Here is a 26,848-nt window from a genome sequence, read left to right on the forward strand (position 1 = left end):
CGGGGATGGCGATTGCACCTTTTAACACGATTGACCACCTGTTCATAATACATGGCCTGTGGCGAAGAGGTTACGCAACAATAACATCCCTGTAATGGGATCCACAGAGCCCTGACCTGAATCCTACAGAACACCTTTGGAATGCCAACTTTGTGCAAGACCTCACTGACTGACATTGATACTTCTCCTCAGTTGGGTTGGTTGGTTTTGGGGTTTGATGGGGGCTAAACATCTGGGTCATCAGTCCCCTGTTCCAAACAGACATACTTGTAAAAGGCCTATACAGTAAAAGCGTAACCTTTGCACCCAGAGGGAGGGAAAACCAAGGGGTACATAGCTAAAATGAACACCTCAATAACAAAAAATAGAGGACACTTAAAAGGAGCAGAGCAAATAGTTGACTAGAGTAAAACAGACTACAGTGGTTGATGGATCAGGTAAAAGCTCAACCACTCAACTACAAATGAAGAACCTCCAGCTGGAAAGCGTAGATAGAGGTACCAACACAACTTGTTACCATAGAAGACACTATTTTGGTATCCACGTCACAATTAAAAGACATTGAAGTGGGTGTAGCCTGAGAAATCATGCGAGAGCACCCACACTAGAGTGAGTGATAAAACCCAGCTGCATGGATAAAATGTAAAACTGAGTCAGCTATAGAGGCATCGTCACCTAGAATTAAAGGAAGTGCAGCTGGTAAATTAAAGGACTGCTGCAAGGGGGCTAAAAGGGGGGCAGTCCATCAGAAGATGGACCACTGTCAGCCCTGCATCACAGCGTCACTTGGGCGGGTTCTCACGGCGAAGGAGATAGCTGTGGGTCAACCGCATATGTCCAATTCGGAGATGGCAGAGAACAACTGAGTCCCTACGCATGCTCCTCAAGGATGAGTTCCATACTGCCGTAGACAACTTTACCATGCGGAGCTTATTTGGCGTGTTCAAGACAGATCATTCAGAGCTCCAGACATTGCGGACCTTGCGATGTAGGGCTGACCGGAGGTCTCTTTCCACGAGACCAAGCTCGAGGGGTGGTGAAGTGGTGGCCTGCTTGGCCAACCAATCGACACGTTCGTTTCCTGGAATGCCGACATGGTCTGGGGTCCACACAAACGTCGCTGAACAACCACACTCAGCGAGAGCAAAAACAGCATCTTGAATACCGCGCACCAAAGGGTCCCGAGAAAAACACTGGTTGAGTGCTTTCAATCCATTCAGGGAGTCACTGCATATGACAAATGACTCCCCAGGGCAGGAGGAAAGGTTAGAGAGTGCACGATAAAGAGCAACCAGCTCCGCAGTGAAAACACTGCTCCCACAAGGCAGAGAATGCTGCTCAACATAGTCGCCATGGATGAAAGCAAACCCAGTGCGTCCATCGACCACGGAACCATCGGTGTAGACTACATCTGCATCGCAAAACGAGGCAAGAAGTGCCAGGAATTGTTGACGAAGACTGGCAGGTGGAACGGAGGACAAATCCAAGCAAAGCCGCAAGCAAGGGAGGGATGAAGGAGGGGTAGAAGAAGAGGGCCGGAAGGATGGAGAAAGGGGAAAGGACTCGAGTGACGAGAGAAGGGAACAAACGCGGACAGAGATCGGGAGACCCGGCCCAGGCTGCTGTCATGGGGAGGGGAGTGCAGAAGATGGAAAAAGGAGTCTGCGGTTTAGGTGGTCGGGCGAGGCATGGTCGCGGGTGATGTACGACACAAGCAACTGTTGTCGGCGGAATCATAGGGGAGGGATTCCAGCTTCTACAAAAAGGCTAGTCACCGGACTAGTGCGGAAGGCACCTGTCGCCAGTCTGATGCCACAATGGAGAATCGGGTCGAGGATCTGCAACGTTGAAGGTGCTGCTGAGTCGTACACCACACTCCCGTAGTCGAGATGGGACTGGACTAAGGCCTTATAGAGCTGTAGGAGGGTTGTTCGTGCAGCCCCCCACATGGTGTGGCTGAGGCAGCGAAGGATGTTGAGGTGCCGCCAGCACTGTTGTTTAAGCTCGCGAAGATGACGTGTCCAAGTGAGCTGAGCATCAAACAGCATGCCAAGAAAGCGATGCGTCTCCTCAATACGGAGGAGTTCATTGGCAAGGTGGAGCTCTGGATGGAGGTGGACCGTTCGACGACGACAGAAATGCATCACTCGGGTCTTAGAGGCTGAGAACTGAAAACCATGGTTGGGTGCCCAAAAATGTGCCTTACGGATAGCTCCCTGCAGCCGCCATTCAGCGACACTGATGCTTGGGGAACTGTAATAAAGGCAGAAGTCATCGGCATATAGAGAGGAACAGACCGATGAGTCCACCGCAGCCGCAAGATCATTAATCGCCACCAAAAAGAGGGGAACACTGAGAACCGAGTCCTGCGGGACACCATTCTCCTGAATATGAGCAGAGCTAAAATAAATGCCAACTCTAACCCGAAAGGAGCGATTGGAGAGAAAATTCTGTAGAAAAATCAGAAGTGGGGCCCGTAAGCCCCATTCGTGCAGCGTAGCAAGGATATGATGGCGCCAGGAGGTATCGTATGCTTTCTGAAGATCAAAGAAAACAGCAACTAGATGTCCTCAGCAAGTAAAAGCTGTACGAATAGCCGACTCTAGCGAGACTAAATTGTCGATCGCTGAACAGCCCTGATGGAAGCCCTCCTGTTGCTGGGCCAGGAGGCCCCTGGCTTCGAGGATCCACATGAGTCGCCGACTCACCATCCGTTCCAGGAGTTTGCACATAAAGTTGGTAAGGCTGATAGGGTGATAGCTATCAACCACCAGCGGATCTGCACCAGGTTTCAGCACCAGGATGGTAACGCTATCCTGCCAATGAGTTGGGAAAATTCCCTCCGTCCAGATGCGGTTAAACAGGGCGTTGTATCGTTCCCAACGGTGCACGCGAAACAACAACTGCGTACGCTCAGCCTGCTCTTTAATCTGCGCTGTAGCCTGCTGCCGCAGAACTACGAGTGAAGTACTCTGCCAGATGTTTGGCGATGGCGATTGGGTCAGTACAAAGTGTACCCCGAAGAGAAAGGCAAGGGACAGAAGCATGAGGGTGAAAGCTGAAAATGCGCCGAACCCGCGGCCACACCTGAGGTAGGGAGGTGCGAGAACCTCTGGTGGTAACATATCGTTCCCAGCAGGCCTGTTTGCTCTGCCGGATTAACTGCCAAGCCTGGGCCAGCAGCCATTTAAAGGCAACCAGATTCTCTAGGGAAGGATGATGCCGGTGTCATTGCAGGGCTCGCTGGCGGTTCCAGATAGCTTCTGCAATCTCTGGTGTCCACCAAGGGACTGACTTACTCCTTAGGGTACTCTAAGAGCAGGGGACAGTTGCCTCGGCAGCAGAAACAATGGCCATAGTGACCTCGCCCACTGCCAAATCAATGTCACCAGGAAGCGGAGCAATGGCCGTAGTAGCTGAGGTGTAGGCTGCCCAATCAGCTCCACAAAGAGACCATCGTGGCAGCTGGTCAGGGGGTTGGGATTGAAGAAGAGAAACCAGGATAGAAAAGTGGTCACTACCACAGAGGTCGTTGTGGACCCTCCAACTGAGGTATGGAAGAAGACCTGGGCTACTAAGAGAGAGGTCAATGGCCGAGTATGTGCCATGAGTCAAGCTAAAATATGTGGGAACACCAGTGTTAAGGAGGCAAATGTCCTGCTGTGCCAAGAGAACCTCAACGTTCCTACCATGGCCCGAGATCTGGGCCCCACCCCATAAAGGGTGGTGGGCATTAAAGTCCCCTAAAAGAAGGAATGGCGGGGAGAACTGGGCGAACAAGGCAGCTACGTCAGCAAGAAGGACAACCTCATCTGGGGGAAGGTAGAGGGAGCAGATGGTAAGCTCCATTCCTGCCCGGATTCTAACAGCCACAGCCTCGAGAGCCATGTGAAGTGGCACTGGGGCACTAGGAACATTGGCAAGAACAAACACAACCACCCTGTTATATTCTACGCGGTTCTTATAGTAACCCCGGTAGCCACAGAGGGAGGGGGTCCGCTGAACAGGAAACCAGGTTCCCTGTAGGGGCAGACAAGCGGCAGGGAAGCGGCACAAAAGCCGTTTCAACTCAGCAAGGTGTTGGAAAAAACCACAGCAATTCCATTGAAGGATAATGGCATCTGACTGTCAGACTGCAGCAACAGGTCACGATGAAAAATAAGTCCCTGAACCATATTGAGGCTCTTATGAGGCGTAATGGAGACTGCAACATCACTGAGCTTGTCACAAGCAAGCCATGCCCTTGACTGTGCTGGGGATGCTGTCTGTATGAGGATTGCTCCAGACCTCATTTTAGACATGCCCTCAACTTCTCCAAACTTGTCCTCCAAATTTTCCACAAAAAACTGAGGCTTTGTGGTCAGAAATGAGTTCCCATCTGTGCGGCTGCAAACCAGAAATCAAGGAGAATACGTGTCACCAGGTAATTTAGACTGCCGTTCCTCCCCTAGTGTGGGCAGGGAAGGGAACGATTGGGGGTCATAAAGCATTGAACTTTCCTTTCTTAGAGACTCGTAGACAGAGCTTGCCTGGGTAAGCCTAATACAACCGGGGGGCGGCAGGTTCCCAGAGGTCGCCCGCTAGCAACTGTTCTACCTCAACAACCATGTGTCTCCTCGGCGCGCAGTACGCCTTGAGATTGAGGTTTTTATATATATATATATATATATATATATATATATATATATATATAAAGGTTTATACCATCCTCGCGACCCAGACAGTTAAGTCAAGATCCCCGGGCTCTGTACCGCACAACGTTCCACTGTCGCGCCTTACGGTGGTCGTTGAAGCAAGCTCAGAGCTTACGGTATTGAGGACTGGTGGCGCTTCCCAGGCCCCAGCTCAGGGACAACGGGGTCGCCAAGCCCGCACCCAGCAACTAAATGCTGAGCCCCCTGAGGGTCCTCTCCTCAGTGCAGGACTCCATGAAGAATGTGCTGCCATTCCCCAAGAAACCTTCCAGCACCTGATTGAACATATGCCTGCGAGAGTGGACATTGTCACCAAGGCTAAGGGTGAGCGAACACCATATTGAATTACAGCATTACTGATAGAGAGCATCACAAACATTTATGTCATTTTCGGCCAGGTGTCCGGATACTTTTGATCCATAGTGTATCAATGTGCCCAACGATCTGGTGCCATGCCAATTGTGGGCAGTCGAATGGTCTATTTAAGATATATGTAGTACTCAGCCACGATACATAGCATTTTATGACAAAGACACATGTTCAAGCTCAAAATATGGTATAAGGCAGACACTTTTAATGTAGCAAATTAGGTGGCATATGTTTTGAACTGTGGTTGCATCTTACACAGCTAGGGGTCAGGTCTGAACTATTTCGTTGACAATACTCTGCCAACCTCAAAAAGCAATTGCGCGGCAGCCACCCCTGGATGCTTTGTGTTGTGCATTGGCTGCTGTTTTGATTTATTTTCTTATTTTGAAATAAGTGAAGTGACTAATCCTGCTTCATCACAAATTTCGATTGTGACCCTTAAAACACCAGATGAGATCTGTGATCCCCATGACGATGTGTCAGTTCTGCTGTAGACTGCTGCCATGTGAAATGGAAACTGTGGAAAAGGGGCGGGGGGGAGTTTGTTTCTCAGAACCACTTCTCTCCCCTCTGGCAGTCAAAATTCTAGTTTGTTTACGATCGCAGCCATCTGCCACTATATCCTATAGTGTCCACACTCTGTGCTACAGAGATTGGGAAACAAAATCTGCAACGTTTTTAAACTGCACCGAAATTCTTCCCCTAACGTTTAAACAGTTACTTTATGTTAAGTTCTAATTCTATGCTAAGTGCCTTGTCAGTTCTACCTGTAGGCATAGACCACATGACTGAATTCCCACGAAAGGTTGAAATTTATCATTTGCAGAATTTGTAATCATTGAACTTGGGAGACAGAAGACAAATATGTGCAGAAACATCTTAAACCAAAGACGCATTCAGTTCACTGGTGGGAAAACACTGGCTGCTTTTCAACAGAATAATCATTTTTGAAAGCTTCAGTACAGCCAAACAGAGAAAACGTAGGTCATTTCAGAAGAAAACTGTGCTGAAGTATCGAGCGAGGTGGCGCAGTGGTTAGACACTTGACTCACATTCGGGAGGACGACGGTTCAATCCCGCGTCCGGCCATCCTGATTTAGGTTTTCCGTAATTTCCCTAAATCATTCCAGGCAAATGCTGGGATGGTTCCTCTGAAAGGGCACAGCCGACTTCCTTCCCCATCCTTCCCTAATCCGATGAGACTGCTGACCTCGCTGTCTGGTCTCCTTCCCCAAAAAACAACAACAACAATGTGCTGAAGTTTTTGCAAAAGCAAACATTCCAGTGAAAAAGTTCCCAGTTAGCACTTTTTTTTAACAGTCAATTTCAAAGAACTGAGGCTTGCTTTGTCTTCAATCATTTAGCATTACAACCATTTAAATTTGTGCGTCTACTCATTTATAAATGATGTCATCATTTATAATTACATACAAAAAAAATTGTGAACTTTTGACAGAAACAGACAAGAATTTTGCCAAAAACAGGCGCAAATTTTGCCAGAAGTAGATGCTACAATTTTCAGTTCTTCAAAGTGACCTATGTTAAATGCAATGCATTTTTGACAAACACATGAGCACTAAATAATTTTGGTTGCTTAAAACTTAATCATAACAATTTTTGTGACAATTCTTGTTAATCAAAGGTAAAAAAAGCTCTAAGATAATCAAAACCCTGAATGTATTAATTTATAAATCCATAAGTCACAAAACAAATGCTATTTCTTTACTAAACTCTCAGTTACTGCTACCACAAGAATGCCATTATAAGAAGACAGAATTATCATAATCTGAACTGTAAATTTCTAACTGCATGTAACACAGTTAAGGTAGCAATTGCAAGTCACTTTGAAACAGAGCCATAGTCGTAATCTGGAAAAGTGAATAACTATCCAATGAGTTGTTACTTTTACTCTTAAATTATTTCCAGAATCTTATCCCCGCACCCCCTCCCCCCTACCCCCATCTATCTTCATAAAGAAATATATACCAATATGGAGATATCAACCTCAACAAGGTAAATGAGGTACTGGAAGGGAGAAAAAGCTTACTTTGTTTCCAAGAGTCTTCTTGGGAGGAAAATCAAAAGTAGTGAAGACAGCATCTTGTTTCTTTAACTGCTTATGGAGACTGTAGAACTGGGCATATCGCCTGTATATATTCCATTCATCGTCTCTGATACGAACAAATACCTGTAATAACATACACAGTTGGAAATAGTTTTACATTGGACTACAATAAACAGCTTCTAGTAATAAGAGACTGAAAATGTAATGCAGTTTATAGCACAGGAAAGCACTTTCATGATAACACAAAACATGAAATAAAACGGCAGTGTGACAAAGTTTTTATTGTAGACCATAGATCTATTCACAGATAACGTGGTATCTCCTACAGTTACTCTACTACTATTTTTCTAACTTCCTTTTATTACATATATTATGATAGAGTTTAGCTGTGAAGTAATTTCCAAAACATGACAGAACAAAATCTTAAACAGTTGTTAGAAGAGTGAAGTTGGTTAGTCAGATCTGACTACAAAGTGTTTTGTGAGGACTTCAAAGCACTACAAATAAATTTCAGGAAACAGAATCCTTTAAAGCATTGAGCACACCACTTCAAATATGTAGTCTTGCCTGGTATATGATGATACAAACAAGCAAGTACTTTGAGATAACTGCTACCATTCAGAGGTTTTGAGAATAAAAGTATGGGTCAAACCCACTGACAGAATAATCAATGAGTACCTTAATAACTGTTTCTTCCTTGCAACATCTGTAACTGGAGACAGTCTTGCGTCAACATTCACATCCAATACCAACTGCTCTATTAAGTGATGTAGGATCTCCAATTACAAATACAACACTAGCATTTGTACATACCTGTTGAAGTTCAAGCTTATAGTTTTTTTAATTGTTATCCAAACTGGGGCAGAACAACCTGTTACCTTGACAAGCAATACGTATAAGATTAAATGCCTCTACCTCCTGGGTATAACGCTGAATGTAAGTGCCATCTACCATATACTGAACCACTGTCCCAGAGTATGAGGTCCATCAAGTTCCAACACAAATAGCAACTCATTATAAATTTGACTCTTCCTGCCTACATCTGTAAGGAAAAAAGCAAGCTACAGCACAGGAGTTGCGGACTTTTCCAGTGAATGTAACTCCGAATAAGAAGACAACTGCATGAAATGTGTGTGAATATTTGTGTACTATAGCTGCTAGAACAACTATTTTGATTCATGTTCAGTGTGTGTGTGTGTGTGTGTGTGTGTGTGTGTAAAAATGTATTTATATGGAAAGAAATAATCATAGTTATGCGGCAAATTTTATTTCAAGAAATATTAGGCAAATGGATTCATAAGTCATAGTTTCAAAATACCAACACAAATTACGTACAGAAGAATGGAAAAGCAGGCAGTGGCTGACCTTACTGAAGATCAGTTTGGATTCTGGACAAATATAGAAACTCGTGCGGCAATACTGACCCTACAGCTACAAAATAGTTTGGAGAAAGCATTGTAGGTTTAGAGAACATTTTTGAGAATGTTGATTGCAAAACACTTTTTGGAATTCTGAAAGCAGCAGGCATCAAATACATGAAGCAAATGATTATTTAGAACTTTTACAGAAACCAGACTGCAAGGACTTGAAAAGGTAATTTGTTGTTCAATCAATACAATGTGCAAGCAGTAGAAGAAACCGAAGATAAATTTGGGAGAGAGATCAAAGTTCAAAGAAGATAAATGAAAACTAACGTTTATGGGAGACATTTGAATTCTGTCAGAGATAGCAAAGGACTTTAAAGAGCAATTTAACAGTACAGATAGTGTTTTGAAAATACTTTACAAGATAAATATCAATAAAAATAAAACAATGATTATGAAGTATAGGTGACTTAGATCAGGCAAAGCCAAGGAAATTCCATTGGGCAATGGGGGACAAAGTTGAACAAGAGTTTTGCTATTTGGGCAGCAAAATAACTTGCTATGGTTGAAGTAGAGACAATGTAAAATGAACTCTTGGGGAAGTTTTTGAAAAAAGAGAAACAGACTACCACTTAATATAAATGTGGGTGTTAGGAAGTGTTTTTTGAAAGTATTTAACTTGAGTGTAGCCTTGTATGGAGGTGAAATGTAAACAATAAGTAGTACATACAAAAATAGAATTGAAGCTTTTGGAATGTGGTGCAACAGAAGAATGTTGAATATTAGATTGGATAAGAAATCAAAACTTACTGAGTTAAACTGGGAGGAAAATAAATTTATGGCACAGCTTTACCAAAAGAAGAGATCGTCAGTTGATATGGCAGATTCAGAAGCAAGTGAGTGAGAGTAATAGTGTAGAGGGAGACCAAGGCAGGTACAAATCAATGTAAATTGCAGTAGTTATACAGAGAGGTTAAACAATGGGAAATCCAGGATGGAATGTAGCCCGTAAGGCCTTCATCAAAAATAGATGACACACACACACACACACACACACACACACACACACACCTGCAGTCTTAGGCAAATCTAACCGCACTGTCTGTCATCTATTTTTGACGACATAGTCCTTATGGGCCGAAAACTTTATTTGTAACAGTCTTTTCGTTGTGCCTATCTGTGACTCGGCATCTCCACTATGCGGTGAGTAGCAACTTTCCTTTTTATAATAATGTTATACAGATATTATTCCACAAACTAGACTAGCACACAACGCTGCATCGAACCACGAACCATTATTTGGGCTGACAACAACATTTTAAAGGCTTCTGCATCAATCAACCAGTAGATACTTTGGCACTAACTAAGTATTTGTGATAACAGAGGCAGAAAATAAGAATATCAACAGAAGTCATTGAATTGCAGACAGGCACAATGGAAAGACTGTTATAAATTTGAACTTTCTGCCAAAAGACCTCCTCCTAAAGTAGAAAAAACACACACATTCACACAATCACAACAATTATTATTCCTAAACACATTCAATAATATGAACAAAAGGTCCTTCCTTATCTACACAAATGGTTTATAGAGAAATCTGCTAATTCACTTGTTAGACAGACACGTCGCTATAACCAATTACAAACCAAATCTTTCAGACTACACTTCTTTTAAAACAAAAAAATTACAACCATCTTTGTAACACAAAGTGTGTTATTTTTATTGATGACAACTTTACATATCAAATGCCAATTCCTAATCTGTTGAAATTTAGGCACTATTCAAAACTGAGGTTGTATGAAGTATGCCACGGACCTGATAAACATGGTGGACATCTGAAGAACCTCCGGTGAGGAATGCGGAAGGAATCCATATATTTACAAGTGCACGTGCTGCAGCACCCAATGAGCTAACATCATAGTCTGAGGTGACAGATGCTGCATCTTCATCCGATGTATGTGCATCATCTGGCAGCGGTCCTCGCAAATCCACTAACTCCTCTCTCAGACGTCGCAATGCTGCCTCCTTTGACTGCAGCTGACGATGCAGGCGATCGTTGAATTCCATCAGCTCACCATGCATCTCTGCCACCTGCAAATGTTTAGTAAAATGCATGTTTGTCCAGTTTCTCTAACCAGTAAGTGTTTTTTTTTAATCACAATCAAGAATGTAAGCAATTTTCATTAAAACTAGAGTCATATGGTTCTAGCCTGCATATGTAACTTGTTGAAAATAAACCTTTTCTGTTCTTAGGTTAGTAGTTAAGAAGTTATTTTAATTTCTTTAAGAACTTTTAAAGTGAAATGGGACATTCTGCTCACCTGAACTACAATGTTGTTTCACTAAATCTACTCTCTCTCTCTCTCTCTCTCTCTCTCGCTCTCTGTGTGTGTGTGTGTGTGTGTGTGTGTGTGTGTGTGTGTGTGTGTGTGTGTGTGTGCGCGCGTGTGCGCGCGCGCGCACGCCCGCCCACCGTGGTTGAATTTTGGAGTTGAATCAAAGATGGCAGCTTTCAAGATGGCCGCCATGTTGGTGGCATAGCCTATAAAGTTTCCCCCTTCCCCTTCCTTGTGTGTAGGGATTCTGTTTCCTTGTTTGCTACTCCATTTGAGTTTTATGAGGGTGTTTCCAGACTTTTGGACCACCCTGTATAATAAGCATATCTGGCATGGAGAAACAACTGAAAGACTTGAAAGCAAATAAATCACCAGGTTCGGCTGGAATCACAGTTCCATTTTACAAAGAGTACTCAGTGGCAATGGCCCCTTACCTAGCTTGCATTTATCGTAAATCTCTTGACCGGCACAAATTCCCAAGCGACTGGAAAAATGGGCAGGTGACTCCAGCATATAAGAAGAGTAAAAGAACGACCCACAAAATTACAGACCAATATTTCTAATTTCTGTTTGCTGCAAAATTCTTGAACATATTTTCAGATTGAATATAATAAAATACCCTGAGACTGAGAAGCTTATATCAACAAATCAGCATAGATTTAGAAACCATGACTCGTGCAAATCTTTGTTTGCCATTTTCTCACAGGATATACTGCAAACAATGGATGATGGGCAACAGTCGATTCCATATTTCTAGTTAGTTGACACAGTACCCCAATGCAGGTTGTTAACAAAAGTACGAGCATATGGAATAACTTCACAGATATGCGAGTGGCTCAAAGACTTCTTAAGACCGGGTGGGCAGCAATCTGCGGTTGTTTGTTGACAATGCTGTGGTGTATAGTAAGGTGTTGGAGTTGACTGACTATAGGAAGATACAAGAATGACTTAGACAAAATTTCCAGTAGGTGCAATGAATGGCAGCTAGCCCTAAATGTGGAAAAATTACAGTTAAAGTGGATGAGTAGGAAGACCAAACATGTAATGTTCAGATACAGTATTACTAGTATCTTGCTTGAAACAGTCAAGTCATTTAAATATCTAGGCGTAACACTGTAAGGCAATATGAGGTGGAACGAATATGTTAGAACTGTGATAGGGAAGACGAACGGTTGTCTTCCATTTACTGGGAGAATTTTAGGAAAGAATGGTTCACATGTAAAGGACACCGCATAAAGGACAATAGTGCAACCTATTCTTGAGTACTGCTCGAGTGTTTGGGATTCACACCTGGTCGAATTGAAGGAAGACATTGAAGGAATTTGTTACTGGGAGGTACAAACAACACGTAAGCGTTATAAAGCTGCTTTGGGAACTCTAATGTGAATCTCTGGAGGGATTGAGAAAATTCAGAGAACCGGGAACTGAAGCTGACTTCTGAACAATTCTTTTGCTGCCAACATACACTGCACATAAGGACCACAAAGATAAAATACACGACATTAGGGAGGTATATAGAGAGTCATTTTTCCCTTGCTCTATTTGAGAGTCAAACAGGAAAGCAAATGACTAGTAGTGGTACAGGGTACCCTTTACACCGACACCAACATGGTTACTCTGCAATTAACACTTAAGTGCCTGGCAGAGGGTTCATCGAACCATTTTCATTCTACTTCTCTACCATTCCACTCTCGAATGGCACATGGGGAAAAGGAACACCTAAATCTTTCCATTTGAGCTCTGCTTTCTCTTATTTTATTATGATGATCATTTCTCCCTGCATAGGTGGGTGTCACTAAATATTTACGGATTCGGAAGAGAAAGTTAAAGTTGTTGACTGCCACCCCCAACTTGCGTATCATATCAGTGACACACTCACCCCATTGCACAATAACACGAAATGAGCTGCCCTCCTTTGCACTTTTTCGATGTCTTCCGTCAATCCTACCTGGTAAGGATCCCGTACTGTGCAGCAATATTCCAGCAGAGGACAGACAAGTGTAATGTAGGCTGTCTCTTTAGTGGGTCTGTCACATCTTCTAAATGTTCAGCCAACAAAGTGCAGTCTTTGTTTCACCTTCCCCACAATATTATCTATGTGGTCTTTCCAATTTAAGTTGCTTGTAGTCTTAATTCCTAGGTATTTAGTCAAATTGACAGACCTTAGATTTGTGCCATTTATTGTATACCCAAAATTTATCTGATTTCTTTTAGTACCCATGTGGATGACCTTGCACTTTCCTTTGTTTAGTGCTAATTGCCACTTTTCTCACCATACAGTAATTCTCTATAGATCATTTTGTAAATGGAATTGATCGTCTGATGATTTTACTAGACAGTAAATCTGCAAACAATCTAAGGGGGCTGCTCAGATTATCACCTAGATCATTTATATAAATCAGGAACAGCAGAGGGCCTATGACACTACCTTGCGGAATGCCAGATATCACTTCTGTTCTACTCGATGATTTACCGTCTATCACTACGAACTGTGACTTCTCTGAGAGGAAAACATTAATCCAATCACACAACTGAGATGATACTCCATATGCACACAATTTGATTAACAGATGCTTGTGAGGAATGGTATCAAAAGCCACAGCACTCATTTCTTCATGGGAATAAAGAGCTAGCTGTGTTGCACAAGAACAATATTTTCTGAATCTGTGTTGGTTATGTATCAAGAAGTCATTTTCTTCAAGGTGATTCATAATGTTCGAGTACAGTATACGCTCCAAAATCCTACTGCAAATTGAGGTCTGTGATAAGGGTCTGTAATTCAATGGGTTACTCCTATTTCCCTTCTTGAATACTGGTGTGACCTGTGCTACTTTCCAGTCTTTAGGAACAGACCTTTCGTCAAGTGAGCGGTTGTATATGATTGCTAAGAAAGGAGCTATCGTGTCTGCACACTCAGAGGAAACTGACTGGTATACCATCTGGACTGGAAGACTTGCCTTTCTTAACTGATTTGAGTTGCTTCGCAACACCTAAGATATCTAACTTTTATGTCACTCATGCTAACATCTGTTCTGGTTTCGAATTCTGGAATATTTAGTTCATATTCTTTCGTGAAGGAATTACAGGAAACTGTATTTAGTAACTCCGCTTTAGTGGCACCATCATCAGTGTTCAGACATGTTTTGTGTACCATGGTGGATCAGTCCTGTCTCTTATTAATTTATGCGGTATGAATCTCTATTGCTGTCCATACTGTATCTTTAAATTTGAGCCATATCTGGTCTACACTTACATAATTAGCTTGTAAGGAATGGATACTCACTCTTAGCAAGGCATCAAGTGAATTTTTATCTGCTGTTTTAAATAGATATATTCTGCATTTATTTTTAGTGGTTTTGATTGATATGGTTTTGAACCTTGCTACAATGACCTTGTGTTCACTACTCCCTGTATCCGTCATGATGCTCTCTATTAGATCAGGATTATTTGTGGCTAAGAGGTCAAGTGTGTTTTTGCAACCATTTACAATTCGTGTGGGCTCATGAACTAATTGTTCAAAGTAATTCTCAGAGAAAGCATTTAGTACAATTTCGGAAGATGTTTTTGTCTACCACCAGCTCTGGACATGTATTTTTGTGAACAAATCGAGGGCAGGCTGAAGTCTCCACCAATTATAACTGTTTGAGTGACGTACTTATTTGTAATGAGATTCAAGTTTTCTTTGAAGTGTTCAGCTATTATATTATCTGAGTCGGGGGTCAGTAGAAGGAGCATCCAATTATTATTTTGGTACGGCTGTTGAGTATAACCTCTACCCATAGTAATTTGCAGGAACTATCTATTTCAACTTCACTACAAGATAAACTATTACTAACAGACACAAACACACCACTACCTACTTTATTTAATCTATCATTTCTGAACACAATTTGCGCCCTGTGTAAAAATTTCGGCAGAATTTATCTCTGGCTTTAGCCAGCTTTCTGTTCCTAAAACGATTTCAGCTTCAGTGCTTTCTATCAGCGCTTGAAGCTCTGGTACTTTTCCAACACAGCTACAACAATTTACAACTACAATTGTTGCTTGGTCGACTCGCGTCATTTCTTTGCCTTATACCCTTTGAGACTGGAGCCCTTTTTAATCTTTCCCGAGACTGTCTAACCTAAAAAAAACTGCCCAATCCCTGCCACACAGCCCCTGCTACCCGTCTAGCCGCCTCCTGTGTGTAGTGGACACCTGACCTGTTTAGTGGAACCTGAAGCCCCACCGCCCTATGGCGCAAGTCGAGTACTATGCTGCAAAGGGTGAGCTCTGCCTTCATCTCCGTATGGTGGCTAGTGGAATATCTATGTAGATGCAGACGTTTTTCATTTAATCTTTAACAGAATTTTTTCTGTATTTAATGTATGTATTAAAATTGTGTTTTAGATTCACATGTCTAAATACCACGAAAGGAGACACTGCTTATAAGATTTAATGTACCACCTCGCAGGGGTAAGCTTGTGATTTTCCGTACGGAACTGTTTGCTTTGTGTAAAGTTCATTGCTGTGTGGTTTGCCTAAATTGCTGTCAGATCTTATTCCGATCATTTATCAGGTTTTCCTGCATAAATTTTATTCTGTTAATGCTTTGAGAGACAGTACCTTTGCAACTACTATGCTTTTTGATAGTATGAAAATTTAGTTAAGGATAAATTTTGAAATTTTGTCTACATTCCATCCTGGGGATTCCAGTGTTTGATTTTGACATTTTGTGGCAGATTAAGAGCCCTTATGCTGATCGTTTCTCAAGATGGTGGCAATTAATAGTTGTCTAACTTGTTTGTTTGGCCTATGTTTCCCTTAAGTTGTGTTTGTTAACAACCCTACGTAGAATGAGATTTTCACTCTGCAGCGGAGTGTGCGCTGATATGAAACTTCCTGGCAGATTAAAACTGTGCGCCCGACCGAGACTCGAACTCTGGACCTTTGCCTAAAAGGTCCCGAGTTCGAGTCTCTGTCAGGCACACAGTTTTAATCTGCCGGGAAGTTTCAACCCTACGTAGTATTCTTAGCCTCGTGGCTGGGTTTTCAGCAGTTTGTGGCCGTATTATCAGCTGCCTTTGAGGTATGTCCTTGATCTGCTTATCCTGCTGGTTCACATTCCTTGCTAAAAGATTTTAAGTTAAGTAGTGACAGTAAAACATTCCAGAGGTAAAATAGTCCCCCATTCGGATCTCCAGGTAGGGACTACTCAAGAAGGCGCTGTTATCAGGAGAAAGCAAACTGGCATTCTATAGATTGGAGTGTGGAATGTCCGATCCCTTAATCGGGCAGGTAGTATAGAAAATTTATAAAGGGAAATGGATAGGTTAAAGTTAGTTATAGTCGGAATTAGCGAAGTTCGGTGGCAGGAGGAACAAGACTTTTGGTCAAGTGAATACAGGGTTATAAATACAACATCAAATAGGGGTAATGCAGGAGTAGGTTTAATTATGAATTAAAAAGTAGGAGTGCGGGTAAGCTACTACAAACAGCATAGTGAACACCTTATTGTGGCCAAGATAGACACTAAGCCCATGTCTACTACAGTAATACAAGTTCACATGCCACTAGCTCTGCAGATGATGAAGAAATTGAAGAAATGTATGATGAGATAAAAGAAGTTATTCAGATAGTTAAGGGAGACGAAAATTTAATAGCCATGGGTGACGAATTCGATAGTAGGAAAAGGAAGAGAAGGAAACGTAGTAGGTGAATATGGATTGGGGGTAAAAAATGAAAGAGGAAGCCGCCTGGTAGAATTTTGCACAGAGCACAACTTAATCATAGCTAACACTTGGTTCAAGAATCATGAAAGAAGGTTGTATACATGGAAGAAGCCTGGAGATCCTAGAAGGTATCAGATAGATTATATAATGGTAAGCCAGAGATTTAGGAACAAAGTTTTAAATTGTATGACATTTCCAGGGGCAGATGCGGACTCTGGTTATGAAGTGTAGATTAAAACTGAAGAAGCTGCAAAAAGGTGGGAATTTGAGGAGATGGAACCTCTGACAGAAACAGACATACAGAGTTTCAGGGAGAGCATAAGGGAACAATTGGCAAGAATGGGGGAAAGAAATACAGTAGAAGAAGAATGTGTAGCTTTGAGGGATGATGTAGTGAAGGCAGCAGAGGAATAAGTAGGTAACAAGACGAGGGTTAGTAGAAATCCTTGTGTAACAGAAGAAATACTGAATTTAATTGATGAAAGGAGAAAATATAAAAATGCAGTAAATGAAGCAGGCAAAATGGAATACAAACGTCTCAAAAATGAGATCGACAGGAAGTGCAAAATGGCAAAGCAGGGATGGCTAGAGGACAAATTTAAGGATCTAGAGGCATATATCACTAGGGGGTAAGATAGATACCACCTACAGGAAAATTAAAGAGACCTTTGGAGAAAAAGAGAACCACTTGCTCAGATGGAAACCAATTTCTAAGCAAAGAAGGGAAAGCAGAAAGATGGAAAGAGTATATAGAGGGTCTATACAAGGGCGATGTTCTTGAGGACAATATTATGGAAATGGAAGACGATGAGGATGAAGTGGGAGATATACTGTGTGTCGAGTTTGACAGAGCACTGAAAGATCGAAGTCGAAACAAGGCCCTGGGAGTAGACAACATTCCGTTAGAACTACTGACAGCCTTGGGTGAGCCAGTCCTGACGAAACTCTACCATCTGGTGAGAAATGTATGAGACAGGCGAAATACCCTCAGACTTCAAGAAGAATGTAATAATTCCAATCCCAAAGAAAGCAGGTGTTGACAGGTGTGAAAATTACCGTGTTATCAGTTTAATACGTCACAGCTACAAAATACTAACGCGATTCTTTACAGACAATTGGAAAAACTGGTAGAAGCCAACCTCGGGGAAGATAAGTTTGGATTCCACAGAAATGTTGGAACATGTGAGGCAATACTGGCCATACGACTTATTTTAGAAGATAGATATCGGAAAGGAAAACCTATTTTTCTAGCATTTGTAGACTTAGAGAAAGCTTTTGACAATGTTGACTGGGATACTCACTTTCAAATTCTGAAGGTGGCAGGGGTAAAATACAGGGAGCGAAAGGCTATTTACAATTTGTACAGAAACCAGATGGCAGTTATAAGGGTCGAGGGACATGAAAGGGAAGCAGTGGTTGGGAAGGGAGTGAGATAGGGTTGTAGCCTCTCCCCGATGTTAGACAATCTGTATATTGAGCAAGCAGTAAAGGAAACAAAAGAAAAATTCGGAGTAGGTATTAAAATCCATGGAGAAGAAATAAAAACTTTGCTGTTCGCCGATGACATTGTAATTCTGTCAGACAGCAAAGGACTTGGAAGAGCAGTTGAACGGAATGGACAGTGTGTTGAAAGGATGATATAAGATGAACATCAACAAAAGCAAAATGAGGATAATGGAATGTAATCGAATTAACTCAGGTGATGCTGATGGAATTAGATTAGGAAATGAGACACTTAAAGTAGTAAAGGAGTTTTGCTATTTGGGGAGCAAAATAACTGATGATGGTCGAAGTAGAGAGGATATAAAATGTAGACTGGCAATGGCAAGGAAAGCGTTTCTCAAGAAGAGAAATTTGTTAACATCGAGTATAGATTTAAGTGTCAGGAAGTCGTTTCTGAAAGTATTTGTATGGAGTGTGGCCACGCATGGAAGTGAAATGTGGACAATAAATAGTTTGGACACGAAGAAAATACAAGCTTTTGAAATGTGGTGCTACAGAAGAATGTTGAATATTACGTGTGTAGATCACATAACTAATGAGGAGGTATTTAATAGAATTAAGGAGAAGAGGAGTTTGTGGCACAACTTGACAAGAAGAAGGGATCGGTTGGTAGGACATCTTCCGAGGCATCAAGGGATCACCAATTTAGTATTGGAGGGCAGCGTGGAGTGTAAAAATCATAGAGGGAGATCAAGAGATGAATACACTAAACAGATTCAGAAGGATGTAGGTTGCAGTATGTACTGGGAGATGAAGCCGGCATGCACAGGATAGAGTAGCATGGAGAGCTGCATCAAAGCAATCTAAGGACTAAAGACCACAACAGTTCTGAATTTCCTTCGGAATATGCTTGTTTTGTACAGTATGTGACTTCTGGGTAGCTAAGTTTTTCTTAAATAAAGCACTGCCTTCATCACCATTACCTAGTTGTGCTAATGTTTCCAAATCATTTAATCATAATTAATATTTCAGCCTAACTTAACATTAATTAGTCTCTTGGGTGGATAACCTTAATCCATTTGTGCTGTTTTGGTACTTTATAAAATTTTCAGTACATTTTATGCTGATTTATAGCAGTGTATTTGCACCCCTGTGCATTAACGGCCTGTTTGATTTAAAAAAAAAAAAAAAAACAAAACAAAAAAAAAAAATATTGTCGATTAGTTTACCGAAAATCCTTTGAAGGCTTCGTCACCGTTTCTTAAATTAACTTATGTTTTGTTTCTTGCTGTTACACTTTGAGCACTTTCTGTTTTACAAGGAAAGAGTTTTTTTTTTTTTTTTCAGTTTAATATTTATTCTGGCACTGAGTTTTGTGGCTTGTTAAAGCATATTACTGGTGTAAGCAACTAATTAACTTTACTGTGTCACCCATCATTATTTATGGTTATTTTATCAATTTTTTCATGCTGTGATGTGGCGCTTTAATATATCTAAGCAATCAAACAACGAATAACACCGCTATTCTGGGGTTGCCCTTCTGTGCTTTCCTTGTTCTATGCCATGTCGTGCTTAGGGATTTCACAGTCAGTGGTTTTCCTGAAGTTTGGAATTCACATAATTCATGACCAGAGAATTCTACTCTTAAATGTATGTCTTTAAAGCTGTCAAATTTTAAAAAACTAAGTTACACCTGACAAAACATAATATGCACGGGATAAGTATGACTTATTTGTGAAAAAGATTACTGTCACTGCTGATCTCGATTGGCACCTTTTCTTGTTCACCAAGTTATTGCTGTAAAATTTATTTTAACCTACTGCCACTGGATTTGTCACCTTCTAAATTTGCTGCAAATTCTAATTACATTTTATTGAGAGATATACGGTATAACACTTGCAATAATAATGCACCTGTATAAGTTTCTTCTCATACTCTTGAGCTTCGTGATGGTAGTCAGCTGGGTCAACAGGCCGAGACTGCTGCCCTTCAAGACTTGCAAGTGCTTCATACGCTTGCATGCCATCCCGTTTCAGCATTTGCACTGCACCAACATATTTGCGGAGCTGGTGTTTTAGGAGTTCATTCTCCCTGAAAAAAAAAAAAAAAAAAATTAGGAATTGCTCTCTCTGTACTAAAAATTTGAATACACAACATATTGTGTTGGAACAGAATTTTTATGCTATGAAATTAAAATGTAAAAAACATTACTGCAATTGCTATTTTGTCGAAAACTGTCATTTTGCAACCGTGGCTTTATTCAAAATGTAAAGTCAATCCTTTCATAGAAGAAGACAGAACCAGGCCCTATTGAGACTGCCATTTATTTACACAAATAGTGCCACAACCAGTTTCAAACCACGCAAGTTCGTTAACAGACAACTGTTCACATCAAGATGCACATTTGGTGAAATTTACGTAAGGTTTTAGCTCCTTATTCCCCCTTGTGGTGAAAGGTTCATCGCATTCTTCAATAGTAAAGGATTAGTTCACCATGAGGATGTTCTTCCAGGTCAAACAGTGAACCAGACTCTTTACCTTGAAGTCTTGAAACATCTGCGACAAGCAATTCGATGTTGGCACCCTGATTTGTGACATTTTCAGGACTTGTTCTTACTGAATAATTCAAGACCCCATAGTGCGCTTTATCTGTTACTGAGTATCTGGCTGGGCACTGTGCTATTGCCATCCCACACCTGTTATATTCGCCCAACCTGCCTTGCAATTTTTTCTTGTTTCTATGAGTGAAAAGGTGACTGAAAGGTAAGCTTCATCAAGCATTGCAGACGTCCAACAAATGAGCTTACAAGCATCACAGTTGAAAATTTCCCTGCGTGCTTCCAAAATCTCCAGAAACGTTGGCAACTGTGTATAGATAGCCAAGAGGACTATTTCAAAAGGAGCTAGAATCATTATGTGATCTATTTAAAAAAAAAAAAAACTGTCTTAGAACTTTTCTGACAAAGGGAGTATTTACAGATATCCACTTATTTTCTAAAGTGAACATTAAGTATTGGTTCATTCCTTGTCATGCAAACATTTTCAAGACACTTCCGTAGAAACAGAATCACATTGAATAATTAATATTCATAAGAGGGATATCAACAACTCATTGGCGGAGGGTGTGATTCATAACTGTCTTTGGCCTTTCTTCTGCCAACTCAACACTGATATTGACGAAAGGCTCAATCATGCTGTTTCTGTTCCAGCATATCGACAAGTGCCGGCACGAAGATGAAGACCACAAGAGCAACGAAGGTGGTGACAAGACATCAGCCAATAGCCCGCTGACAAGGACTGCACCACAACAGGAGCACCCTCTAGCTGAAGAGAACTTAGGAGCGCTCCTGCCAGCCTCGGCTGGACGGTACCAGACTGGGACTCGCAGACCAGCCCAGTACTATAACCAGCCTAATGGAGAGCACTACAATAGCAGTGACCTGTGAGCCATATCATGTGCTTACATGGACCTTGTATACAGCAAAGGACTTTGATTATTTGCATGTCACCCACTGGTTGCAACACAATTGTAGATTCAAAGTTAAGTACCGTCAATCTTAGTTGTAGTAAAAACTATTAATGTGATTTGCTTGAATTGTTCTATAGCATTCCGAGAACGCAGTATCCTTTAGGCACCCTATAAGAGACGAGTGGGCAAGACCCCGGTTCCCTATTTATTTATTTAGCATATGGCAAGTACAAAGCACGTTTATAGAGAAATAAGCTGCTACAATAACTTTATAACTTTGGCACTAAAAACAAGACAAAGAATTAAATACAGTTATGTCATGAACAACACATATATAATTACAAATTAACATTTAGGTTTTTAATATATTGAACTGCACTTCGAGTCGCATCCAGGAAGTCCGTTGTTTGACCTGAGTAGGCTCTCAGAGGGCACTCTGCAACGATGTGCCGGATCGTCTGCTTCTCAGCGCCGCAGTCGCACTTTGGGGATGGTGCTCTTCCCCATTTGTGTAGAGTGTGCGCACATCGACTGTCGCCCGTCCTGATCCTGTTGAGGATGGTCCAGGTTTTACGTGGTAAGCCAAAGCCTGGAGGTCTGTTCGACGGTTTCAGTAAGGTGTTTACCTGTGGTGGTGCTGATTCTTCCCATTCCACTTTCCAGCGTTCTTCAAGACAGAAACCATTTTCCTCCAGATCTTTGGCCCTTATAAGAGGTGGATGTCTAGAGCGCATTCTATCTTTGTCAATGCCATTGCTCAAAGTGTGAATCTGAAGTTGCGGGTTGTCTTGTATTTTTTTAAATTCTCTGAGAAGTGCATGTTCTCTTCATAAGTGAGGTGGCGGTATGTGGCTCAGTACAGGTAGCCAGTGAATGGGGGTTGATTTTATTGTACCTGAAATAATCCTCATAGTTTGGTTCAGTACTGTGTCCACCATCTTGGTGCGAGCGTTCTTTAGCCAGACAGGGGAACAGTACTCTGCCGCAGAGTAGACAAGTCCCAAAGCAGAGCATCGCAAGGTAGAGGCAGAGGAGCCCCAGCTGGTACACAGTTTCTGAATGATATTGTTCCTAGTACGGATTTTTGCAGCAGTGTTGATGAGGTGGTGTTTGTAGCTCAGGGTTCTATCTAATGTCACTCCCAAGTATTTTGGATTTTTATTATAAGGCAGAATATTGTTATCAAAATATATCTTAAGGCATCTGTTAGCCAATTTATTATTCAGGTGGAAACACATAGCCTCAGTTTTAGTTGGACTAGGTTGTAGTCTCCATTCACGAAAGTACGTTCCCAGCAAGGACAAGTCACTTGTCAGGACAGTCTCAATATGCTCCATATCTCGATGTTGTGTAGCTATGGCCCAGTCATCTGCATATCCAAACTTTTCAGATTTAGTATTAGGCATATCGGCTATATACATGCTAAAAAGTAGCGGTGCCAGGACTGATCCTTGGGGGCAAGCCATTATTGAGCTTCATTGTTTTGCTCCTATAATTTCCACGTATCACCTGGAATGGTCTGTTGCAGAGCATCTCGTTGGTAAGGTTAGCCATTTTCAAACATGGTACGATGCGGAGTAGTTTGTAAATCAGGCCTTGCCTCCATTCAGTATCACAAGCCGCTGTCAGGTCTATAAATACCACGGATGTTTTTTCTTGTCTTTGGAAGCCTGCCTCGATGTAGGAAGTTAGTGAGAGGACTTGATCTGTGTAGCTCCTGTTTGGCTGGAAGCCTGCTTGTTCCACAGGGACACTCTTTAGGATATCTGGACTTATTCTGTTACATATAAGTCTCTCCAGTAGTTTGTAGATCACGCTAAGAAGGGCAATTGGGCGGTAGCTGTTTGGTTGGTCATTCGGTTTACCTGGTTTCAGTATCCCTAGTGGTAACAGACAAGGTTTGAAGTTTTCCATCAATGTAATAAATAATAACAATAATAATATAAAATGAGATGCATACTAAAAGGTATTTGCTTATCGGACTGAATGCTGGAAGGCCCTGTCAGTCATATTATATTTACAATTTTTGAAAACAAAGATTTCATTTCAGGAGACAGTGACTGCCCTATGTCTGCTTGTGAGCTTAAAATACATGTGGATCATACCTGAAAGTACCATGTTCATGCATTGTCACACTGCACATAAAACAAAAAATCGTGGAGTTATACACATGAAAATAAGTGTATGTTTCTTTCTCTACTCTTTGTGCCAGATGCATGCATCCACTATAAGACAATATTTACTTTTGAAAACCATAACATACGAAAGGACTAACAATAATATTTCAATTGGTTATTTGTAAAATTTAAAATTTGAGTAAAAGTCGTTAAATCAATAAAACCATATTTAAGAACAGAGTAAGGTTTTTACTATGAGAGAGACAAAGGAGCAATCCTTATAGTACACACTTTCAACAGCTGTTGGCGTTGCACTCCTAGCTTCTAGATGTTTAACATCACTGCCCATAACTTTAGAAGAGATGACAACAGAATGGACGACAAGGGTTGCATTCTACTGTAGCTTGCTGGTGCTCTTTTTCCAACTGTGAGGTGTGTTTATATTTTCTTGGCAGATGGCAAGTGCTGGGATATCCTGGACAGTAAGTGGAGCACTCAGTCTCGGGGCAGCCTCAGCATCAGCTGAAGCATATATATAAGATGCAGTGACTCCCAAAACTTAATAACTGCACTGTAAATATTAAAATATGCATCTGTTGCAAACTCATTCTGCCCATTGAGGAATTTGTCTGGTTTCTTCTGTTTTGTAATGTAAATCTTCAGTGCTTCTAAAACGTCTAACCATTTTTTTTTTTTCCAACTCTATGTAAAATTCGTAGTTGCTCATCAATGTTACCAATAATATGTCCCTCCCTTCACAAATACAAGCCTAATGCCTCCTTACTGCTAACATAAGTGTGCTCTTTACAGATCCAGTCAAAGACCTGTGTGGCTAGCTGATATAGCCTTTTTCAGTCATAGCATGGTATTTTGTAGACCCCAGATTCCCCGTATTTATTCCCCCTATTTATTACTGTTATGTGGCAAGTTATGATGATTCACGTTTTTGTATTATTTGACGTGAATGTCATTTTGAATTCCATTTCTCCTGAACAAGTGCCAATTCTATCTGATGTTTTGCCTACGATTTCACGGAGCGTACTTGAACTTAACAGATAATGTTCGTACATGTAGTTCATTTATCTTCTTTACATTCTTTTTAATATTGTTGTGGATGGTTATATTTTCAGGTCATATTCATTTGCAATGGGGACCTGTCTTAATATTCCACATTCTTTTTTCTCTTATGTTGCAAGCAATGGAAGCCATATTGTTCTATGAATCATAGAGTAAAAGTATGCTTGTTTCTGACATAGTGGATGATTGGAATGGGCATTGCTAATTATGTCTGTACGTGTTAGTTTCCTAAACATCTGAAATAAATGTCAACAATATTATGAAAAGGACAGATTGCTGCTCACCATAAAGATGGCACACTGAGTTTCAGGCAGTTGCCATGAAAAGGCTGTTACACATCGAGCTTTTGGGCAAATCCTTCTTCAGACACGAAAGAGAAGGAAAACACACACACACACACACACACACACACACACACACACACTCACTATCTCCGACTGCTCTGGCCAGAATGGCCTGAGATAGTGGTCATGCGTGCATGAGGTGTGCCACCTTGTGTGAATGTGTGTGCCTTTTCTTTTCTGAAGAAGTCTTTGGCCAAAAGATCAGTCAACAGTCTTTTCATTGTGCCCCTGTCTGCAAATTGATGTGTCACCTTTACCATTTCCCATTGCAACTCCATCAACTTGTGTGTAACATTTACTGTTAAACAGAAAATTGTCATTAGGCAGAACAAACTTTAATATTTCTATCAGTTCTACAACTGCTGCTTGGCCTAGGTATTTACTACATAGCAGATTTATTTTTATAATATCTAAGGCTTTGTCAATAGGAACATTTGTATAAGATTTCTCAGTATACGATGATGTGAAAGAAGCACAATCTGGTATCTCAGTATCTTATTTCCTGGACTAAGGCCACACAGTTTTTAATATCACCGTATTGTTCATGAACAAATTTCACTTTCAATACTTCGTTGGGCTCCCTATTAATTTTATTTGTAAGGCAGTCTTTGGTATTAACAACTGGCGTGAATAATCTCTCTTTTTACACAGTTTAATTTCTCTCAGGACAGATGTACAGGCATTCATAATCTTCACATAACTTATCTGAAAACAGAAAAATCAAATTATCTATCTTCTGCTTTAGCTTTTTCTGGAATCTCTTGGTCGCATCCTTTTTTTCTTCTATAATGTTATTCTTCTTAATGAATTTGTAATCATTATTGTGAACTAACACAGCTATGTTCCCCTTGCCTGCCCTAATAACAAGAACTTTAAGAATATATTTAGTTTTGGAATAACTTTATCCTCAGTGACTTCTTTTTGTGAAAGATTTAGTGGCCTTTCTAAGAACTTTTTGCTTTTGGTCACTGTTGTGAACTGTTCACATCTACTCAAATTTACCACCTCACCTGCCATTTTAACCTCAGCTACCATATTTTTAACTGTAAATCTGTCTTGCATTTTCCTTATATTATACTGTAACCTTTCGTGAACATAGGCTTGAGTGGCCATTGTCACAGTCATTGAAATTCTTAACATTTGGGTGACTATTGCAAGCTGCCTTCCTCATGTGTATTGCTAACTAACTATTAGTAATACACCCTGAGAAAGGCATCTTGCGATAGTCGCCGATATGTCGGAATTTTATAGTTGACAATGCGGTGTCAAACCCAGAAGAATTTTATTGACTTGTAAACCTTTGTTTAAAAACGTGTCCTGTGCCACTGTTTAACATTGTAGTAGATAAATTTTCAACATGTTTAAAATATTTGTGGACTTCATGCTCTTTACTTTTTTGCTGCCTGTTCCTGTTAGAATTTAAATTTTTTAAATTTATTTTGATGTCCCCTTTTAACTAAAACTAGTCCCTGATGGATGTTATCCTAAATCATCATCCACACTGTCAGAAAACTGTGCTGGTAAAATTATACAACTATGTGGTAGGTGCTCCCTCATTTTTTCACTTGTGTACAATCCACACGTATTTTAATAGCACTTTACTTAGCTCACAAGCAAAGCTTGAAAAAATATTGTTACTTGCTTAAAGGTTTTTTAATATATACTTCTTTTCTTTGTAGCATTTGAAGATGGCCACTGTGGCCAAAACCAGCTATGACTATCACATAAAAACATGATTACTTCAAAAAATATTTTTTAAAAAAAGCTTTATTATCTGTTTGGTTATCAGTGGAATGGGCTGCTAGCCCTATATTGGGGCCATAATGTTGTAACGAAATTAAAAACATAACAGTAGGTAC

The 26,848-nt window shown here is 41.0% G+C and overlaps 1 protein-coding gene across 3 annotated transcripts in view; it reads right to left on the bottom strand.

Moving 5' to 3' along the window:
- The window catches only part of LOC126242368 (sorting nexin-29), a 182,883-nt gene that overhangs the window by 18,901 nt on the left and 137,134 nt on the right, over window positions 1–26,848 (bottom strand). For all 3 annotated transcript variants that reach the window (XM_049948083.1, XM_049948081.1, XM_049948082.1), the window contains 3 exons: window positions 19,896–20,073; window positions 10,308–10,583; window positions 7,111–7,251 (listed from right to left, as the gene is read on the bottom strand). In XM_049948083.1, coding sequence (XP_049804040.1) covers window positions 7,111–7,251; window positions 10,308–10,583; window positions 19,896–20,073 — 595 coding nt within the window. The remainder of the gene's footprint in view (window positions 1–7,110; window positions 7,252–10,307; window positions 10,584–19,895; window positions 20,074–26,848) is intronic.

Source organism: Schistocerca nitens, chromosome 1, assembly GCF_023898315.1.
Source record: "Schistocerca nitens isolate TAMUIC-IGC-003100 chromosome 1, iqSchNite1.1, whole genome shotgun sequence".
NCBI classification, from domain to species: Eukaryota; Metazoa; Arthropoda; class Insecta; order Orthoptera; family Acrididae; genus Schistocerca; species Schistocerca nitens.